General features: G+C 40.4%; 1 protein-coding gene across 5 annotated transcripts in view; it reads left to right on the top strand.

Annotated features, from left to right (window-relative positions):
- Nucleotides 1-20,114, top strand: part of gria4a (glutamate receptor, ionotropic, AMPA 4a) — an 86,458-nt gene that overhangs the window by 52,753 nt on the left and 13,591 nt on the right. For all 5 annotated transcript variants that reach the window (XM_031861114.1, XM_031861113.1, XM_031861117.1 and 2 more), the window contains exons 11-14: nt 1,074-1,280; nt 3,536-3,751; nt 4,465-4,625; nt 15,694-15,892. In XM_031861114.1, the coding sequence (XP_031716974.1) occupies nt 1,074-1,280; nt 3,536-3,751; nt 4,465-4,625; nt 15,694-15,892 (783 nt within the window). The remainder of the gene's footprint in view (nt 1-1,073; nt 1,281-3,535; nt 3,752-4,464; nt 4,626-15,693; nt 15,893-20,114) is intronic.

Raw genomic sequence — 20,114 nt, 5'->3', positions numbered from 1 at the left:
GCAGGGGAGTGTTGTATATTATGAAAGCCGGTTTGATTAATTAGATGAGATTAGTCTTTGATTAAAAAGGATTTGATAGCATTTTAATAGACTTGGCTTCAGTTGGATTACAGGGTGAGCAGCCTCAGGCATAATACCATAACTCACTGCTCCGGACAATTGCGCTGTCACTCAAAAGTCAGTATGTGTGTTTCTTTTCTCTGTGGATATCCTGCATAGGTGTGGTACTGTATGTGCATGCTTCTCTGTAAATACGTTTGTGTGTGTGTGTCATCCCTAATACACCCGCCATGTCGCTACACAACATTAAACTCTCCCTTTGCTTTCATCTTTGTTTACTGCATGCACAGAAATCAGTCTACCTCTTATGGCACATTACCAAAGCAGCAGTCTCCTCTTTTTTTCATCTCTCTCTCTCTCTCTCTCTCTCTCTCTGTATTTTTCCTCTCTCTTGTACATTTCACTCCTCTCGGCATTAGTGTTGCACTGAGTCAGGTACAGATCCCAGAGGAGGCATCTAAAGTCAGACGAAGGAATAAAACAAGGCACTAGAAGTCAGAGACACAAGATATAAAACATCTACCCAACCCCCCCCCCCCCCCCAAAAAAATATATTTTTCCCCAATTGTATTAACTGTGCAACTGTTTCTGTCAAGTTTTGAGTGGTTTCTGTGTTTTCCTGACAAGATGGTTTGTCTGTAAGATGTTCATCTCCTTTAATAGTTCAAACAATGTGGATCTACATAAGGATGTGTGACTTTCAGTTTACCTTTACTGTCTTCCATGTATGGTTAAATCAGTCTCTTATAATGCATACATTTCAGAATCTTAATGTTCTGATGAAACTCTTCTTTCATCATGAGGTTGGTGTCCAGTTTAATGTGGCAGCATTGCTTTCGTGTATTTTATAGAGCTGTGCCTTTCTTGTGCAATATGTGTTTTTCCTTGGTACAAAGTTTACAACCAAACTGCTTGCACCTGTTGATGAGTTTTCATTTTCCTTCTTCCAATAGTCGCTGCTGTCATGTTCCTCCAAACAGTTGTGTCTCTCTCCCCTTATGCTGGTTTTGTAGGAGGGTCCCTATGTGATGCTGAAGAAGAACTCGGAACTCTATGAAGGCAACGACCAGTTTGAGGGATACTGTGTGGACTTGGCCTCGGAGATTGCCAAACACATTGGAATCAAATACAAGATCTCCATCGTACCGGATGGAAAATATGGAGCCAGAGATTCAGAGACGAAGATATGGAATGGCATGGTTGGAGAGCTTGTGTATGGGGTAAGTTTAAATGGCAAATATTCGGACTATTGATTAGAACTATTTGCTAGAACACGTTAGACCTTCAAAATCCAAGAGAGGGATATTTACTGACTCTGTTTTATATCATAGAACAAAACATTAAAATCTCTTGAGCTTTTGTTAAACACAGACCTTATTTCGGGCATCTAACCAAAAACCCATTCAAAAAACTCATTGACTTTGAGATGAGGGAACCAGAAGGGGAAAAAATGCAGACTCATTTTCTAGTTTTAGGACTCAGCGCTCTATTGATGCTCTGAATATCATACAGTAAACCTTAATCAAAGACAAAGTACTATATACATGAGGTAGGAGGATATAATGTTCAGCAAACCAGTACAACAGCAGTACAAATTAAGACCTCTGAAAAACTGTGTTGAATAAACACTTCTCTGGTACAGAGTCAACTTAACTTCAACATTGTAATCTTATAATCTAATATATACAGCGGGGCTATTACATGGCATTTTATGTGCTTCTGCTATTATGACCCCGCCACAGGCCATCTCGCAACAGATGAGAAATGCTCAAAATAACTCCTATGCAGTACACAAACTTGTCTTGAGCTCTCCGTCTCCTTAGTTACCATGTCAGTTTCCTGCAAAGATGCTGTGTCTCAGAGTGTTAACTTATCCTTGAGAATTTGGCAAGCTGGCTAATTGCCACTGACGCCCATGCATGGTCTGAGATTTCACACTGCTGTCTTGATGCAAACTTTATCAACATGCAGAAGACAATGTCAGTTGTCATTTTGCGGAAGACTGAAAGTGGAGACGTTTGCTGCAGAACATTGACAGAATTAATTAGCCTCCTGAAACTGTGTAGTGGAAGGTGACACAACCGAACAGCTGCATTGACTAATCTGTTTTTGATTTCTTGCAGTCATCTCTTAAGACTCTTCTGCCACATAGAGAAAATACAGAAATGTGTCCTCTACTTTATGTCCTTTACTCTGTATATCTTTGTGACTTTCTTTTCTTTGATGTGTACTTTTGTCCCCTGCTTTCCCTTTCTAATTTGTTTTATTTCTCTGTCTGAAGTGTGTTGTGGGTTTTTGGCATTCCTCTGCCCCCTCCTACCCTGTTCTCTTTCTATATTGCTTCTTACTTCCTTTTGCTGTTTATTCTACATGCATTGTATCATCCTCTCCCTGTAGTGAAAAAAGGGAAGTCATGTGATGTGCTATTGTAGCCTTTTTTTGCGGATCGTGTATAGACACACACGCAGTTACACAAAAACAGATGCTCAGAGGCGAGTTCACAAAAGGATTTTGCAGCATTTCTAAAAAAAACTCACAAAAGGTAAATGACACCCTTAAAGGTCTAGTGTGTAGGATCTGGAGGCACCTAGCTGAGAGGTTGCAGATAGCAAACAACTGAAACTTCTCCCGTGTACCAAGCGTGTATGGAGAACTATGGCACTAATGTGCGAAAACACAAAAAAAAACAGGTTTGGATGGAAATGGCACTCTGGCAAGGCACTCCTTACAAGACCCCTTGCTCGGTCTGACTCTTACAATCCACACATTGGCTTTAAGCACATTTATAATTTGCCTCATGGATAATTCCAAAAAAAGCCAAATTTCACTCCGCTGCAAAACTGTATGGGTGTATTTGCGCTGTAATATCATGGGCGCAAAATCTTTTGTTTCGGACCTTGAGAAGGCGCAGATAGCGATGCGCAATTAGTGATGCTATCAATGGCCGCATTCCATTATTTGTAGAACTGCTCTCAGTGTGCTGAATGAATGATGTTTTTTGACTCTTCTGTAGATTTTGCGTGTCTGCATGCACACAAATGTGTGTGAGTCCTTGCAGACCAATTTATATTCTGGCAGTGTCACTTTCATGCCTACGTATGAATTACTTCTCTGTCATTCGGGTTTTCCCTCTACCTACTCTGTCTCTTTCAACATTTCTCCCTCCCCCGCTGTACCACAATTCCCTTTCTTTGCCTCTTTTATTTATTTCAATCCCTTCCTTCTGTTGCTCCTGCTTCAAACTCTGCTGATCTTTTACTGTGTCTACTTAACCTGATCCTTGTGTTTTAATTTTTATTTCTCCTTCCTTTATCTTTGTCCTCACTTTTTCCTTTTGCAGACATAAGAGTTCACAGAGAATTCCTGCTCACCATCAGTCTCCTGCTTTTGCATGAAGTTGCTGCACATTAACAACTACTACTCTATGACTAAACTAAACTAAACAAACACTATTCTCCCCACCACCTCTTTGCAGAAAGCAGAAATTGCCGTTGCCCCACTGACCATCACTCTCGTGAGAGAAGAGGTGATCGACTTCTCGAAGCCCTTCATGTCTCTGGGCATCTCCATCATGATCAAGAAGCCCCAGAAGTCTAAACCAGGTGTTTTCTCTTTCCTGGACCCGCTGGCCTACGAGATCTGGATGTGCATAGTGTTTGCTTACATTGGAGTCAGTGTCGTGCTATTTTTGGTGAGTGATTCTTAAAAACCAGTAGTCAGTGCTTCAGTGAAATTGCAGGGCTGTAAGAGTTTGAAGCATTTTTAAAGCTTTAGGGTTGAAAGAAGCGATATTTTATTTGGCTCACAGGCTAAGAATAAAATGTATTTAAAGAGAATAAAATCCTGATATAGGACACATTTCCTGCTGATCATGATATGGGAGATTCTTGTCATATTCTGATGATATTATACATTGTGTCATCAGTGATCATGTGTCCGAATGTTTCTGAGAGTACACTGTGTGTATCTATTAAAGATTATTACAACCCTTCAATGAATTAAATAATTTAATAACTTTTCAAGTATGGCTACATTGCCCTTAATGCAATGTCTTCTGCAGTGTTAAGGAAATCTTCTGTGCAGGAAATTGTTAGGTTCTTAAAGGTGTCCTATCTGGACAGAATTACAATCACTGACAGTGCTGTATGCAAGAAATGCAAATACTTAATGTGAGACATGCAAGTTTACAATGTCAAGATCAGGTCAGCATAACTCCTATGACACCGGATTGTCTGCATATTCAAGGACACATTTTTGTCTTCCAGATAAGTCACGAGAAATGTACCCATATGGCTTTGTGTTTGTTATTAAGCTGTTATTAATGCTCTCTATGCACCTGGATCAGTCTGTACCTGCACTGGTCGCTCTTCCTCTAAAAGTTCTGTTTTCCTTCTTTTGTCTTAGGTGAGTCGCTTCAGTCCGTATGAGTGGCATGCAGAGGAACCAGAGGAGGGCACAACAGAGCTGGGCCCCACCGACCAACCGCCCAATGAGTTTGGAATCTTCAACTCCCTCTGGTTCTCACTGGGAGCTTTCATGCAACAGGGCTGCGACATCTCGCCACGGTGAGGGAAAGGAAATGTATTGTGAGACAAACGGAGTGCTTTGTTGTGTGTGTGTGCCTCTAGACTGAGTAAGAGATAGTGTTGTATATGAGGCTGTGTTCACAAGAGAGTGCGTTTGGGCCGGGGATAGCGTGTGGCTGTCTAACTGTCTGTAGTGTTAGAGTGCTTTAGTATTAGGCTGTGGTGATTCAGACTGTCGTCAATGTGAATCACTCTCTCCGCACTTTTCTAGCTTTCAAGCTGAACTGGACTGCTTCTCGAAGACGGTGTGTTACAGAAGCTTAAGATGTGCCAGGAATGCACACATACATCGACACAAACGTGCACGCGCACAAAAACATGGAGGTGATAAGAACACACCTGCACATCGTCCAATGGTCATGCCTATATGGGTTTGGTGCGGTGGGAGATTTAACAGTTTGCTAGATGTGCATGAATGTTTGATGCAGGACTGAAGAGGCAGAGTCCGGCTGTATTTTTAGAATATTTATAAGAATATGGCATTTTATTATTGATAACCTGAGAATGCAGTTTAGTGAAATATTCATGGCCATCATACTCAAGACCTTTAGGGAGCTAAATCTAAAGAGAGAAGCAGATAGCAAAAGAGTGATAGACGATGAGCTGAAAGGAGGAAAAGGTGTGAGCGGTTGAGCAAAAAGGTGCGTGAAAGAATAATAAGAACTGGTAGCAAAGATGTGAAAGGACACTGCTCACTTTATCACAGACATCGACTCACAGTGGTCAGTGGTTCATGTTATGCTGACGGACGAAGGTGAATAGTTACAAATTCACATTTACTTTTAATACGCGTGGATATGACATTTTTGATTCTGTGTCCTCAACATGATCATGTGCGAGATGATTATTGTTTGTCTTGACTTTGGTGACACTTTAGTGAGAAGCATGCAGTCACTGCTGTGATGTTTTGCCTTCAATGTAAAGCATTTTATAATGATAACGACTGGAGCTTCCTACATTTCGTTAACTTTCCATTTGTTCCAAACAAACTGTTGTTATTACTCTTATAAATATTAAAAGCATTATACGCAGAAACGCATCACTTCCTGTGCAGCAGGAAATAGGGTTTATCTTGTAGGTGTCCCAATTACTAAATGTTCAGTGTAATGTATATTTATGAAAAGGTTTTTCATTTCTTTAACCTCAGAGAGCCTAACTACTTTTCAATATTAACTATAATTCATGTCCAGGCTCACTGACACTACATATAATCTTTAAGAATCTTTTTCTCATCTCAGGGACTTTACTTCTGCTTTAAAACCTCGTTAAATCCAGTATCCTTCAAACATTTCACTTTTGGGAAAGGGATAAAAGTTCTACATCGGTTGCTCAAACTTAATTTTCTTCCTCATCCTCTGCTGCTCATTTGCCCTTCTCCTGCGCTCTTTCATCCATCTCTTTCACACTTTCTCTTTTCCTTCCTCCCCCGCTCCCCGACACCTGTCGTCTCCTACTCCTCCCCGCTATACTGTGACTGACAGGCCAATTCTATCCCCAACACACAAAATGGAAAACACTCACACCAGCTGCACGCGCACACACACACACACACACACACACACACACACACACACACACACAAACACACAAGATATGCACATGAATACACACAAACATTTCACACTCTGACATTGCTTACACGCGCATGCAGAAAAATCACCCACTCAGCAGTTTCACAACAATCCAACGCACGCATGCAGACCTCTCCATCATTGGCAGGACTTGTTATGGATGTGTCTGCGTAAGCTACAGCTGTCATAGCGATAATGTGATACTTAACGTGAGGCCAGTGTTTGTCATACAAATCACCTGACCCCGTCACTTCTAACACAGCACAACTCCTCTGTAGACAAGATTACTGCAGTCGTAAATGCCTGATTTTATTCATACAATGAGAAATCTATAACTCATGTATATTTTCTTCATGGTTTCAAGGAGGTTTCAATGTAAACCCAAGTTTGAAATGTCTTTCTCATAAAACATACATTTATTAAAACAGCAATTTAGTCAGTGTGTCCTTGTCCCTATGGTTATAATTGATATTGTCATTATAACAGTGTAATAAATGACAATATGAAAACAGCGGTTTCGCTCGTAATAATAAACCTGCAGACAGTTATCACCTGCCGCTCCCGTCAACTATACAGAGCTTTATAGTGAGTTCAGCTCATTGTTTAGCTGTCTGGCCCGCAACTTTACTGTTTTGGTTCACTCTTACTGCTCTCATAGAAAGCTTTAAACGAAATACAAAAAACCTGGTGACCATAGTGGAGCATTAGGCAGCTAAAGAACCAGATGTTTCTTTGGAGAGGTTTTTTTGGACCAAAAACAAAGCTACTGTGAAGGAGAGAATATTGGACTGAGATTCAAACGTGATTTCTAGATGTATAAATAAGCAACTGTTTGTGAAAGCGTCTGCCATATTAACTTAAAGAGTGATGATATGTCAATGTTGTGTTCACAACTTGTTTCCAATGTCCCCAAGTGGCTAAAAAAAAGTCAGTTATGGCACATTTAATTAAGATCCTCAGAGGTGGCATCAACAACGGCAAATGTTTGGAAGGAAGGAACCATAGAAGGTGTCATCCAACCACATCTAAAGGCCAAATTGTTTGCCCACACTCAGACTGACAAGCCTGCCGTTGTAGTGACGATATGAGAGCACACATAGGCCCTATGGCCATACAGGATACGTTAGTGCTACAGTGTTTATGTAAACTAGCTACTATAGTTATTGCCATATTTATGATTGGTCATTATTGACCATCCATCAACTGACATGACCAAAGCTTCCTGCCTGAACAAAAACACTTGGTTTTTGTCAGTGTTTCTAAATGGTTCTGAGGTACACACAAACTAAACAGAGAATTTGAGTTGCTCTGCTACACATATTACACACCCCACTCTTTGCAACACATACCCTCCACACCCGTCTATTTAATCTGTCACGCTCTGCTGACTCTTTTGTTCTGCTTAAGCTGCTACTGCTACACCGCTCACTGTAAGCATCCCTACATCATCATCATCATCGTCATCATCAGCTGCATTCACCTGTAGCTGCTGATTAGTTTAGTCCCTTCCTAATCTCTCTACGCGTGAGATTAAGTGTATACTGCAGGGAGTGATGAGGCTTGACTGACTTTCTTAGATATCAAGCATTTACTGTACCTTGTACCCGACATATAACCATTCCACAGGAAATGACTGACTGAAATTCAGTAATGATACAATTTCTGATTCTGCAAGAAAATGAGGAAAGAACTAAAGACATAGGCCTAATGGTAAAAGAGTGAAATTAACTTGTTCATTAGATCCGTTGATGAAGAAATGATATAACCCCGCAGACCAGTCTTTCTGCCATAAAACAAGTGATGGATGAGCCTTCACTATGACATCGTTCTCTGCAGCGACTTTGTCTTGTTCACCTTTGCAGGCAGACAAAGTCATAATGTTAACTTCAGTCAGCAGAAATGTGCTTCAGATATACAGGTATTACCATATCACTCAGAGTATTCCTGCATGCAACTTTCCTTTGTACAGAAATATCAAATATTTGACATTTACTTTCATTACTACATTAAGGATATTGCAAGACACGTTAGTCAATCACTCATAAAGGAGAATGCATAAAAGAATGGGATGATGTCTTGCTAGTTTCTCTATACTCTGCCAGAGTTTCAAATCCACAGGGTCTCAATTACAGAGAATACAGTAGCACTCTTCTGTGTGATGTGTTGATTTAGTCCAGGAAGGCAAATGCAACTTTACAAAGGAATCTGGGCCAGTGGAGCTTTAGTGTCTGTGTGCATCAATGACACAGTAAATTCTTTAAAGGCACTACACAAGGTGGAAATGGTGCAATAATTAAACACCGTTAAAAGTAAGTCAGTTTCTTGGGCTGTCGTGACACAAAATAAACTACTGAATTGATACCATATGAGTCTGAATGCAAAGTTAACTTTTTTTTATTTGGTTGTTATTTTACATTAGTCCTCTGAGAGACTGGTGACTTGCTATGTGTAGGTAGAAGACTCTACATACCGTGCACATTTCATAATGCCTACCGACTACCTTCTTTGCCCCACTATATTATCCTTCACATTATCTGTTACTTTTTCCATCTTCCATACGTTTGACCCGACCGTGGGATGCTCTTTCATGCTCTGCTGTTATCCATCTCATCCATCCTGACACTTGTATCGTCTCTGGCTAGTCAGCAGGGATCAGAGTATTGAGGTTGACATTTACAGTGGAGCTGGGAATAAAGGGAAGGATGCACAGGTAGAGATTTTTTGAGAGTGTGTGCAGTCTCTCTGGTTGGTTATTAACAGTGTATTTGTGTTTTTCTTTCTAAAGGAAAATCTCTTCTGTCTTGTATTATATGTCCTCTTACACACGGGTTGTTTGACTTTATATACTGAGCGTGTCTGTGCGTGAATACTGTGTGGGTTGTGTATTGTGTATTAGGCTGCCATATAGGTCCATTGGTATTCAGTGTGGGTCCCTCTCTCCCTGCTGCAGTCATCTCTGCAGTCTGGGAGACACAGTATAACTATTCAACTCACCCACTTTCTCTCCTCTTTCTTTCTCCATCTATCATTTTTTCTTTTCTTTCTCACAGCCTTTTTTTTGCTCTCTCACTAAATGCCTGTCCCTGCTGCTTTGTTGTCTAATCTCCACCTTAGTTAATTGACATTTTCATAGCTAGAAATGACTCCATGAGTGTGCTGCCAATGTCTGCGTGCTCATGAGACAAACACACGCTGTCTCTTTTGCAAACACCGACTTCTGTTTCCTTCACCTTCCCGATCAAGCAAAAGCTAATGGCTGGAAGCAGACATGAACGCACACGCTCACACACATCTTCAGAGTGACCTTGAGATGGCATTTGCACCACACACACCAGTCATATTTCAGCCCAGGCTTCTAGGTTTGTAATGGCGGCGATTGGCCCGGTCACCTCGCCCAAATGGTGGCGACAAAGTGATGGACATTGAGGTGATGGGACAGGAAAAAAAGTGGAAATCTATAAATGGCATAAGAAAAAGTGACATGTTGTACATTAAGGAAGACCGAGAGTAAATGCGAGAGAGGGAGAGAGCGGTAAAACTGATCACCAGCGAACATCTCAGAGGGATTGGATCTGCCTCTGTCAATAACCATCTGAAATTACAGCTCTCTTGTGTGTGGATGTGCACGTGTGCCTGCTGCTAGGTGAGAGCACTTGTGCACTTCTGGCTGTGTGTGCGTGTGTGTGTGTGTGTGTGTGTGTGTGTGTGTGCGTGTGTGTGTGAGTGTCATGTGTAAGTATTGAGCTAATGGCCTTGGGTATGTTGAATACTTAATGATAGCAACAGATCCAGTTAATGGTTTGACTAACTAACTAGAGTGGAGCACTAAAGCCTACTGATTAATGATCTCAAGGTCACTGACCTGTATTGAATTATTATTTATTATTAGAATAATAAATTGGACACCAGCAACTTGGTAAAAATATTCAAAATTGCCAGGGATTAAAATTCCAGTCTATTATGTATACAAGTAGAATTGAATGGAATAGATCGTTCCCATGGTCACTGATACCCGGTCCAGCTATGTCAGCTATTGCTGATATCGGTCTGACCGATATCAGCAACGGAATCGTTGCATCCCTAGCTTATATGAATCATATCTTTTCTGCTTCACTGATATGATCCCTGTTATTATTTTATTTGCTCATTCCTTCATTATCTGCCTGCTGCATCTAATCGTTGATCTATTAATCAGAATTTCTTTCATGTGTCTGTTTGCCTTTGCGCCCTTCATTCTGCCTCCGCTGCATAGTGTTTCTGCCGGTTTCAATCAGTCAGTCGATTCACTTTATTTCACACCTGAATTCCATGCAAGACAGAGTTGAAAGACAAGAACGAGAAAGGATATTTGTCTGTATTTCTATCTGCATTGGTCTTTCAGTCCTTTATTGTGTACTAATCAAGCATTCATGCTTCACTACACCCACAAATTTGTTAACATGTCTTTCACCATCACTTTAGAAAATATGTTTTGTAAGCACCCCAATCAGATAACAACAAAAACAGTTTCATTTCCTCTGTCTGCATGTCTTAATGAACAGGGAAATTAGAATCACAATAACATTTTCACGATTTGCATAATCAAATGGAACTTATGTCACTCGTGATGTCTGGTGTGTCCAAAGTAGTTTGCAAATTTTATTTCAGAATTTTTCCTCGATCAGGAGCCCAAAAAAATAGCATTTGTTGAAGAAAAAATGCCCGTTTAGTAAAACTTTACACAATATGTAAAACTACTGTATAATATGTGGTATTATGTCATAAAAAATAAGATGTTTGTAGATCGGTTTACGGTTTTCATAATGTCAATGGACAACAACTATCCTGCGCTGGCTCATGTTGTTGTTTTTGTCAGCATGTCTGCTTGTATTTGTGTGTTTGGTTGAGTCAGCATCAATCTACTTTAGTACTTGTTTGTGTTTGTTTTTCTGTGTGTGTTTGAGTATATTTGTGTGCTCTTGTTGTGGCAATTACATTAAGAGGTTTTTCTTCTCAGATGATTGTGATAACTGTCATACTCGTAAGAAGCCAAACAACATAATCTGAGGAAATAAGTTGATGATTAAACTACGGGAAAACATCTCTGTCTTCCATTAGTCCTCATAAGAATGAAACTAAAACACACATGCAAGATCATATGCACACAGCCTCAAACTGCAGTCTCTCGTATGTCAGGTGAGGCTGACATACGGTTAAATGTAGATGAAAAGAAACTGTATCGCTCGGAACTATGTGTATGTGTGTGTGACAAAGTGTGTGTGTTCGAGAGAGAAAGAGAGATAGAGAGAGAGAGAGAGAGAGAGAGAGAGAGAGGGGAACAGCATGCCATTAATCTTTCACACAGAGGATTGGGAAGGCAATCTGTTGGCTATCATAGATGATACATTACCCGCCATAGAATGAGTCACCTGTTGCATACCAACATACACAACACAACTACACACACAGGCAACACAGACATTCACACTGCCACAAACACACTGACATGTCACATAAAGAATCAAGGACATCACTCCCAAAGCTCATCCACGTACACTAAAATACACTTTTAACAGGAAGGAAACATGATGTGCTCATACGAACACACGAACTGCATGCATGCGCACTCTATCCAGTCTCATTTAATTCCAGCCTCCAGAAGGTAAACTTCACTCCAAGGCCAAACACTGGTGAATACCTCCACTCTTTTTTCATTCACACACACAAATAAATCAAGTACAACACATTTAGAAAGAAACATGCTGTCAATCATTTTGTCCTCAACCAATTTATTTTTCTCTTCTCCGTAGGATGGTTGTCTTTCATTCCCACGTGGATAAAGAACCATTTCAGATGTTCTGTCTTATATTACAAACTCATGGCCACACACAAAATGGCCTTACCCTAATGATTTGATGTGGTAACTCAACAGTACAATTTATTTGATCAGCATCAGAAACCTTACTGAACTTGAGTAGTCAAGATAGAAATAGGGTGTCAAATCGAGGGTGATTCATTTCTGTTCACTGTAGTTGAATGTTATCTTGTCGCTACCCTAAATAAATTAGATTCAAAGATGCACTGTATGCATTCAGGGTAATTTGTGGACCCTGAGAAATCAATATGTCAAGCAAATAGCTACGTACTGTACAGTAAGATAAGCAGTTTGGTGTTCAATTTGGGATGACAACGCTAATGTAAGAAAGGAGTACCCCAATCAGCCGATGAACAACAGTGTTTACATGCACTTATTCCCAGGTTTCAGCTGAAGTCTGATTTGTTTAACATGTCTGAATAATGTGGTTTGGGTTACCAGAATACTCTTTTTATTTAAAGCACCGGCCAAAGAAATTGAAAAGATGGTCCCTAAACACTCCACTCATTACCCAATAGGTATCGAACGATTATTGGCTGCAATATTCATCACTTTTACGATTAACGGAATCGTATATTTTTATAAAACAAGTCGATTTAAAAGTACGCTCTGAGGCACCTCGCCTCTCCGTTTGAAGTCACCGCTCTCTGGTGTCGCTCAATGTCCCGCCCACTGCACTGACTGGTTACGTGTTACGAGTAACAGCCTATCAACACTGAAGGATAGTGTGCCTCTGACGGGAAAAGTCAACTTGCGCATTCGCAGATTAGAGCTGCTCCGGTGGACGAGCAGAGCTCTCTGTCAAGTGTGAGGCAACAGATATTGCTGAAGTTGCAAAAAAATATCACAGTCATCTATGCTGAAGTTGCACAAATACCCAGTTGTCCGGCCATGGCCTTCACAGCAAAATAAAAAAAAGAAGAAAAGCAATTACTGGATAGATGCTCTAAAGAAAATGTCTAAGAGTGCAGTACCCTCAACCACCACCAGGGAAGGCAGTCTGCAATACATGCAAAGAATGTGTCCGCGTGGGATAAGCTTCAAAAGTTCTCTTTTCCAGAATTGAATTAAACGTATATGCTTAAATGCATTTCAGCAGTTTTGTGTTATTCTAACTTTTTGCCACAAGGATTTTCATTTTTATGGCAGTATATCCCTTTCAAATATTAGTAATCAGTCTCCTTGATTGCTAATAATCGGTTACAATATTGGCCCAGAAAAAAACATAACAGTCGACCCCTATTGCCCAATGCTCCCGTAGTTTTTCTTAATGGGTCAAACACATAGGATAAATTCTGCTCAAGTGATTAATAACTTAAAGCCCAACTGAATTGAAATAGCTTCTTTTTTTATTGCTACAGCATATCTGCCCTGTAAATCACTTGTCCTGTGTTCCCCAAACATGAACCACTTCATGTTCTGCTCCTTAGCATGTTGACCAGACAAAGGAAAAAGTGTGCTACTAAGGTTTTGCAGTTTGCAGGCTAGTTAGCTTTTTAATACTAGAAAACTACAAAAAGGAATGAAATGGCATTTCAGTTGGACTTTAAATGGATTCCTTGCATTTTATAGTCAGTTAAAGTGACACTACCAACATCTAATGTACAAAAAAAATCAATTAATGTTCCTGTTCTTGAACTCGACAGGTTCGTGAGATAAAAGCACTATGATTCACCACATTTTGGTGCTCACAATGATGCAGAGCGGAGAAGTGCACTGCCCTTGAACCTTCTCTCCATCTCTTTATCTCTGTCTTCCTATTCCTTCCTTCACTGTGGCCTGCTTTTATCCTCCACCCTTCCCTTTGGATGTCCACTTAAATCACACAGTCACTCCATCAGGTCAGATTAAAAATGCTGTCACAGCCCGTTTACTAGCTAACCAATCAAATCACACGCTCATGTTGGGCATCGTCCATTGCCTGAGTCTCATTTTCAGTGCAAAACTATCGCTGTCTTTCCATCATGAAGTCTTATTAATTTTCCCGCTGTCATCTAATACGTATAAAATTAAACAGCTCTTTCTGAGGAGAATCCATACCGTGTATGCCAGGTTCATTAATTCAGGTAAACAGATCAATGCCTCAAGGACACATGCTATCAATCTATATTTGCATGTGTGTGTGTGTGTGTGTGTGTGTGTGTGTGTGTGTGTGTGTGTGTGTGTGTGTGTGTGTATGAGGATTAAGAGGTGTGCTGGCTTCCGAAAAGCAGCAGAATGTCGAGTTGCTCCAAAAGGTGACATCTTATGCTGAGTCAGTCATCAATGTACCTCTCAGCTCTCTCACTCCTCTGTTCTCTTTACAACCCAACCCTAAAACTATCTTATATATCACGGCTTTCACATCAGGGTGGTATTTATTACCAAATGGCTACCTGTCTGAGAAATGTCTGGCCTTATTTTCTGACTGCGTGTAAAAGGAGCTATGAATGTCACCCAAATTTAGTTAAAGTCGCTATAATCAATATTTTTTTTATATTAACAATGGCTCAAATGATTATGTGCGATGTGAAAGGGGTCACTCGTGGAGAGGCACCAGCAGATAATTAGCACTCATATCAGCTATTTACCTCAGCTCTGAATTAAAAAATGAATTAAAGTAAATGAAATACATCAGTCAATTGACATTTTAAATATCTGCCATCTGAATATAAAAACATAAACTGTTATAAGAGTGGAAGTTAGGTGATTCAAAGAGACATATTTTCAAATCACTGATTTACTGAGGAGTGCAAATAACTTCAATGTATTCATATTCACTCTGAATGTTTTCTTGAGCTACACACAGACTTGAAAGGGGAATGGTACAAAACATTTAGCTTGTCATTCTCTGTGAGTGTGATGGCTCTCCAACATTTCATACTGAAGCAAAACTGAGGAAACTGTAAAAAAATTAATTTCGCCAGTATCGTCTCCTTTTTCTTGTTGACTCTTTCTAAACTGCGGATATTTTATGTCGCTGCGTGTACCCATTAGAACTTCAAGGTCTTTTGTTGACTACAGCGCTTAAAAGAAAACATACCATCTCCCATCTCTCTCTCTCTCTCTCTCCCATCTCTCTCTCTCTCTCCCATCTCTCTCTCTCGCTCTCTCATTTTCTCTAATATGCTCACTCTTGCCTGTCCTCTTCCATTTTACTAGTTTGTACAAACAAAATGAATTGCCACTTACTTTGATGCTTCAGCTCACAATTGGTAGATAAAGAGAGTAAACATGGAGAAAGAGAAAAGAGAATGAGATTGAGAGAGATGTTTCATGTAGCCTTTGTTATTGTTAGTGCTGAATTGGTTCGAGGCCTGAAAGACAACTACTTTGGCGCAACTGTCATTTTTACAGTTATGCATACAGTGGTGCCGAAAATGCTTTGTAATACTTATGGCGTGTTGTGTTGCATCTCTCTGACTCAGGAACTAACCTTGATTATGTTTCCTTCCTCTTTCTGTTCACTTCATCCCTTTATCCTTCACCTTTCTCTTGTCCATCATCCTCTACTCGTCCTGTTCATTTCTCATCTCCAAATCCTTTTTGTTCCTTCCTCATTCTTAACCTTTTGCATCTCTTTGTCCCTCTTTCCCTCTTCCTTGTTTTCTCCGGACCTCTCCAACGTCTGTTTTCTACCCAGGTCTTTGTCTGGACGAATTGTTGGAGGTGTGTGGTGGTTCTTCACTCTTATCATCATCTCCTCCTACACAGCCAACCTGGCTGCTTTCCTCACTGTGGAGAGGATGGTCTCACCCATAGAGAGCGCAGAGGACTTGGCCAAACAGACGGAGATAGCCTACGGGACACTGGACTCAGGCTCTACTAAGGAGTTCTTCAAGGTAAGGACTCCACACGCTCTGCTCATTTGCTTGAATCCTTCAGACTTGTGTTGGTCATGTATGTATACGCAAGGAATTTGACACCGTCTTTTACGTTTAACTAAGTTAAGTCAAGTTAATTTGCTTCTGAGCTGAGTAGCCAAAAGCCAAAAGGTCTCAATGCTGATACTGCTATCAATCCCAACCAGTACTGCACAGCTGCTTTTAAACATACAGAACTCTATTTGAAATTCTAGTCAAAATTTTAAGTTCCAGATTCTTCGCCAGAAACAGTTTAAAAAACTTACGTAGCGAAGAAGAAGATAAGCTAGCAAACATGTCAACAATGCAGGTTCCATAATATTTTGAAAATATATATTTTTTGCAAATGTTTTTGAAGAATGAAAAGTATTCAACTTGTCTGTTAGCTCTCATAGATACACACAATGTGTTTTGGTGTGAAACATTGATTGTAAACATAACGTTGTGTGTTTGTAAGAAATCTCCTCTGGGCCCTTTTAAGAAATAGATAAGTCAATTTTAGTCAATTTTCTTAGATATTGCTTGTGGTCTTTATTTCGTTCTAAACGGCCATTGTGTAAATGTGATGGAGCACAATATGTCCCTCGGAGGTGGAAAAATGCCATTCTACTTATGCTTTGCAGCATTCATCACCTCCATTCAATCCATATTGCATTATTGTTCACTTATTGTACAGCATAAGAAAAGGGGAGTAAACAAGGTGGAAGGGGAAAAGTCCAGTGTCAGTCGAGAAGGTTGGATCATGTACAAACAAACAACACAATCTTAAAGTTCTCCTGAAATACAATGACAGTCAGTAAGAGGAAGCAAATGTGAGGGAGGTGTTTCATTTATTGAAGCCAGACAAAAGCCAAGCAGCAGAAATCAGCTCTGACTGTAGGTGGGACAAGGACAAGTGACTAATGACAGTCTAAACCAATTTACAAAAGTCCAGGTGGGTGGAATGTCATGAATGGATGACTTTTTCCTGATCTTGAATTAAGAGCCTTACATTTTGGGAGTGACGCTAAGCTGAAATGGTTGACTTGATGGCTTTATCCAAGTTCACACCAAGGTTTTGGGGGAGTGCTAGAAGAAAAAGGACCAGCGTGGGATCTTATTCCTTTTGATTAAAATTCAAACGTCTGAAATAGAACAATGTTTGTTTATCACACCCCTGTTGCTTTGAGTCACTTCCCAACTCTGTCAAATAAAGCAATGATCTTACCAGCAATTATAAGTGAAGTAGAGATGGACAAAAGAGGTGGACAGAGCTGGAACAGAATAGACTAAAGGGAGCAGGAAATTATAGCAGAGTGGAGTGAAGTGGCCCAGAGGAGACCTGTAGTGGCTTCACCCATTAACATATTCACCCATGTGGATTGCAATTACATAAGTACTCATAAACATAAAAACACACATGAGCACAATGCTGATGAAGACAAATATTTATTTTCTGCAGACATGGGCAAAAACACAATCGTCACCACATGTGTACAAATACGAATCTGCGAAGTCATGCTCTGTTGAGAAATTGTTTGTGTGCTCATGCATTGTGTACGAGTATATATACCAATTTACATTTATGCTTTGCAGATATGTGTGCACTAGTGTGTGTATTTGAGTGTGTGGAGGAGGGGGAGGTTTAGCAGACAGTTTGTGCTTCTGTGAGCGGCTCTGGCATCATCAACATAACGAGCGGGCTGAAATCTGTGGAGGGTGAAAAAGCAATTTACTCTCCCATAGCTGAGGGGGATTCGCCACCACCATTAATTATCTGTGTCTGTGTGTGCGTGAGTATATTTGTGTGTGTACATACGCATGCCTATATGCATATTCGGCCACATATGTATGCGTGTATATGTGCAGGTGAGTGTGTGCGTCACTTCTCCCACAGAGCAGATTTGTGTGTGCGAAATGTATATTTAAAAGTGTGCGCCATGGTGTGGACGCCTGAAGGTGACTTGCAGCATCCATTTCCTCCTTCACCCTCGCTCATTGTTAAAGAATCTGGAAAGAGTCACACCGCCGCATTGTCACACATCCATCCCTCAAGGCCAGGCGCTGCTTTATATGTGCACAGTCATCATCATCATCAATGTCTCTCTCTCCCTCACTCATTCTCACTCTCTCTGACTCACACACACACACACACACAGTCAGATACAAATACACACAGTGCACAACACACATTAGTGCATACACATTTTTCTGTGGCCAGACAGAGAAAACGGAGGATAGAAAAATAAGAGACAGATGGATGGACGGATCAAACTTGAGGAATAAGGAAGATAGAAAGGGCTGGAGGTGTAAAAATAAGGGGATGCTGAGAAGGTTTTTTTAATCGATGATGGTAAACAGAGTGAGAAATGATAAGAGAAAGAATAGAGAGAGAAAGAGAGAAAAGGTAGAATGGAGAGAAGAGGGACCTGCTGGTCCTCATAGATATGAGTGACATTATAATGGAATAGTTGTCCGTCACGCACTTGTAACACACTTACAAAGGCGTACACACCATCCCCCGGGCGCTGGTTTCCATGGCTGAGTCCGTGGCTTGTCGCTTGCAGAGCGACAGAATAACGCTTAATCACCAGGAGAGAAAGAGAAGAAAGAAGCAGGATGCTTGTGGAGGATGACAGTTTGACTCCTCGGCTTGTTATTTTCCCTCTTGAGTGAACATGTGAACACATAAATTCCCACGTACACATATAGACTGGTGCACAGAACTGCACACTCACACGTACACACACACATATAAATATATATGGTATACACACAATACAATCTATTGCATCATACCGGACCAATGTCCTCTGACACTAGTCCTCTGAATTTCCTAACGGCACAACCAGATCAGTATGCCACTAATCCAGTCATAAACTCATTTAAAGTAAGACTGATGCTTGACTTGCCAATGGAGATGCAGTGTTACATTTCAAATGTGGTTCTAAATGTCATTATGTGCCAGAGGATCAAAATGGAAGATGGAAGACAGAGCCCTCCATCAGAAGTGTAATTGTATTCAAGAACTGTAAGAGGGAAAATCAGCCTCAGCTGTTTGCTCCACATCATAAGACACTGGAGCAATAAATGAAATGCAGTAAAAGCATATAGACTAATAATACACTTTGTACGAGTTCAATCTCAGAAGTATGTTGTTTAGATTGTCGAAGCAAAAAAAAGCACTTCTCCCTAATACATTAACACAAATGAATGGTATTGTGTTCAGTAGCATTGTAGTACTACTCAGATTCATCCTTTTTGTCTCAGTAAGCATGGCATGTGAGAGAAACATCTGACACTTTGGGCATCAGTTTGGTGTGAATGGACACCCATAGGTGGACACAGAGCACGGACATGTCAACAATAAGACGGCATTCTTAAATGGTAAGGCTGACGTTCACTATTTTTCTGAGGGACCACAAATTCTTTGAGAAGCCAACAAGGTGTTAGTTTGTTTCTCAGTACTTTTAAATGTTCCCTACCCTGTTTGTGTGTCTCTCAAATCCAAGCCCATTCATCCCTGTTGAAGACACAAAGCCTTTAAAACAGGCCATATCAAAGGGCTAAATAATCTACTCATACTGCTGGGCACTGTAGTTTTTAGCAAACAGTTTCTAATCAGAGGTAAATTGTTAATTTGTCTGGGACTATTTTCAGTGGTGGATTAATACACATTTGGCTATTGAGTATTTACAGCTACAGCGCCGTGTATAAGATTGACTCAAAATAAACTACAGTTACCATGTTCATGGTGATGAAGGAACATGATACCCATTGAAGCTAATGTGTTTTTCTAGTTTTTGGACAACAATTGAACTCTATGGCACAGAGGAATAAGCTTCTTGGCTACACAGGCAAAACCTGTTTGTAGGATTACTTCAGCATTCAGTGATGTTCTCATTTTGTCAAACTGAATCCTGTTACACACGGTCACTTGAAGACAGAGTCTTGGTGATATCTTCTAATACTGTGCATCATCAAGTACGATCCTTGCAGTGAACACAACATGCTGTCAGGCGAATAGAGCGCACTGCCTTCTGCAGTCACTTCACACAGCACATGTTCACAACCTTAGCAATAACTTTACTTTAACTTAACTTTTTACTTATAGGCTGTCTGGTCAATGACAACAGTTAGAGTTAGATTCATGGGAAGTGAGATGGTTGGGTTAGTTTGAAAATATCAGGGTCAGAGCCAATCAGAGGCAGAGTAGGGGCAT

This window comes from Anarrhichthys ocellatus, unplaced genomic scaffold (assembly GCF_004355925.1).
Source record: "Anarrhichthys ocellatus isolate YVR2014 unplaced genomic scaffold, GSC_Weel_1.0 scaffold24, whole genome shotgun sequence".
Taxonomy (NCBI): Eukaryota; Metazoa; Chordata; class Actinopteri; order Perciformes; family Anarhichadidae; genus Anarrhichthys; species Anarrhichthys ocellatus.
Note: the sequence above shows the minus strand (reverse complement) of the source record. Positions and strands in the feature narration are given on the sequence as shown.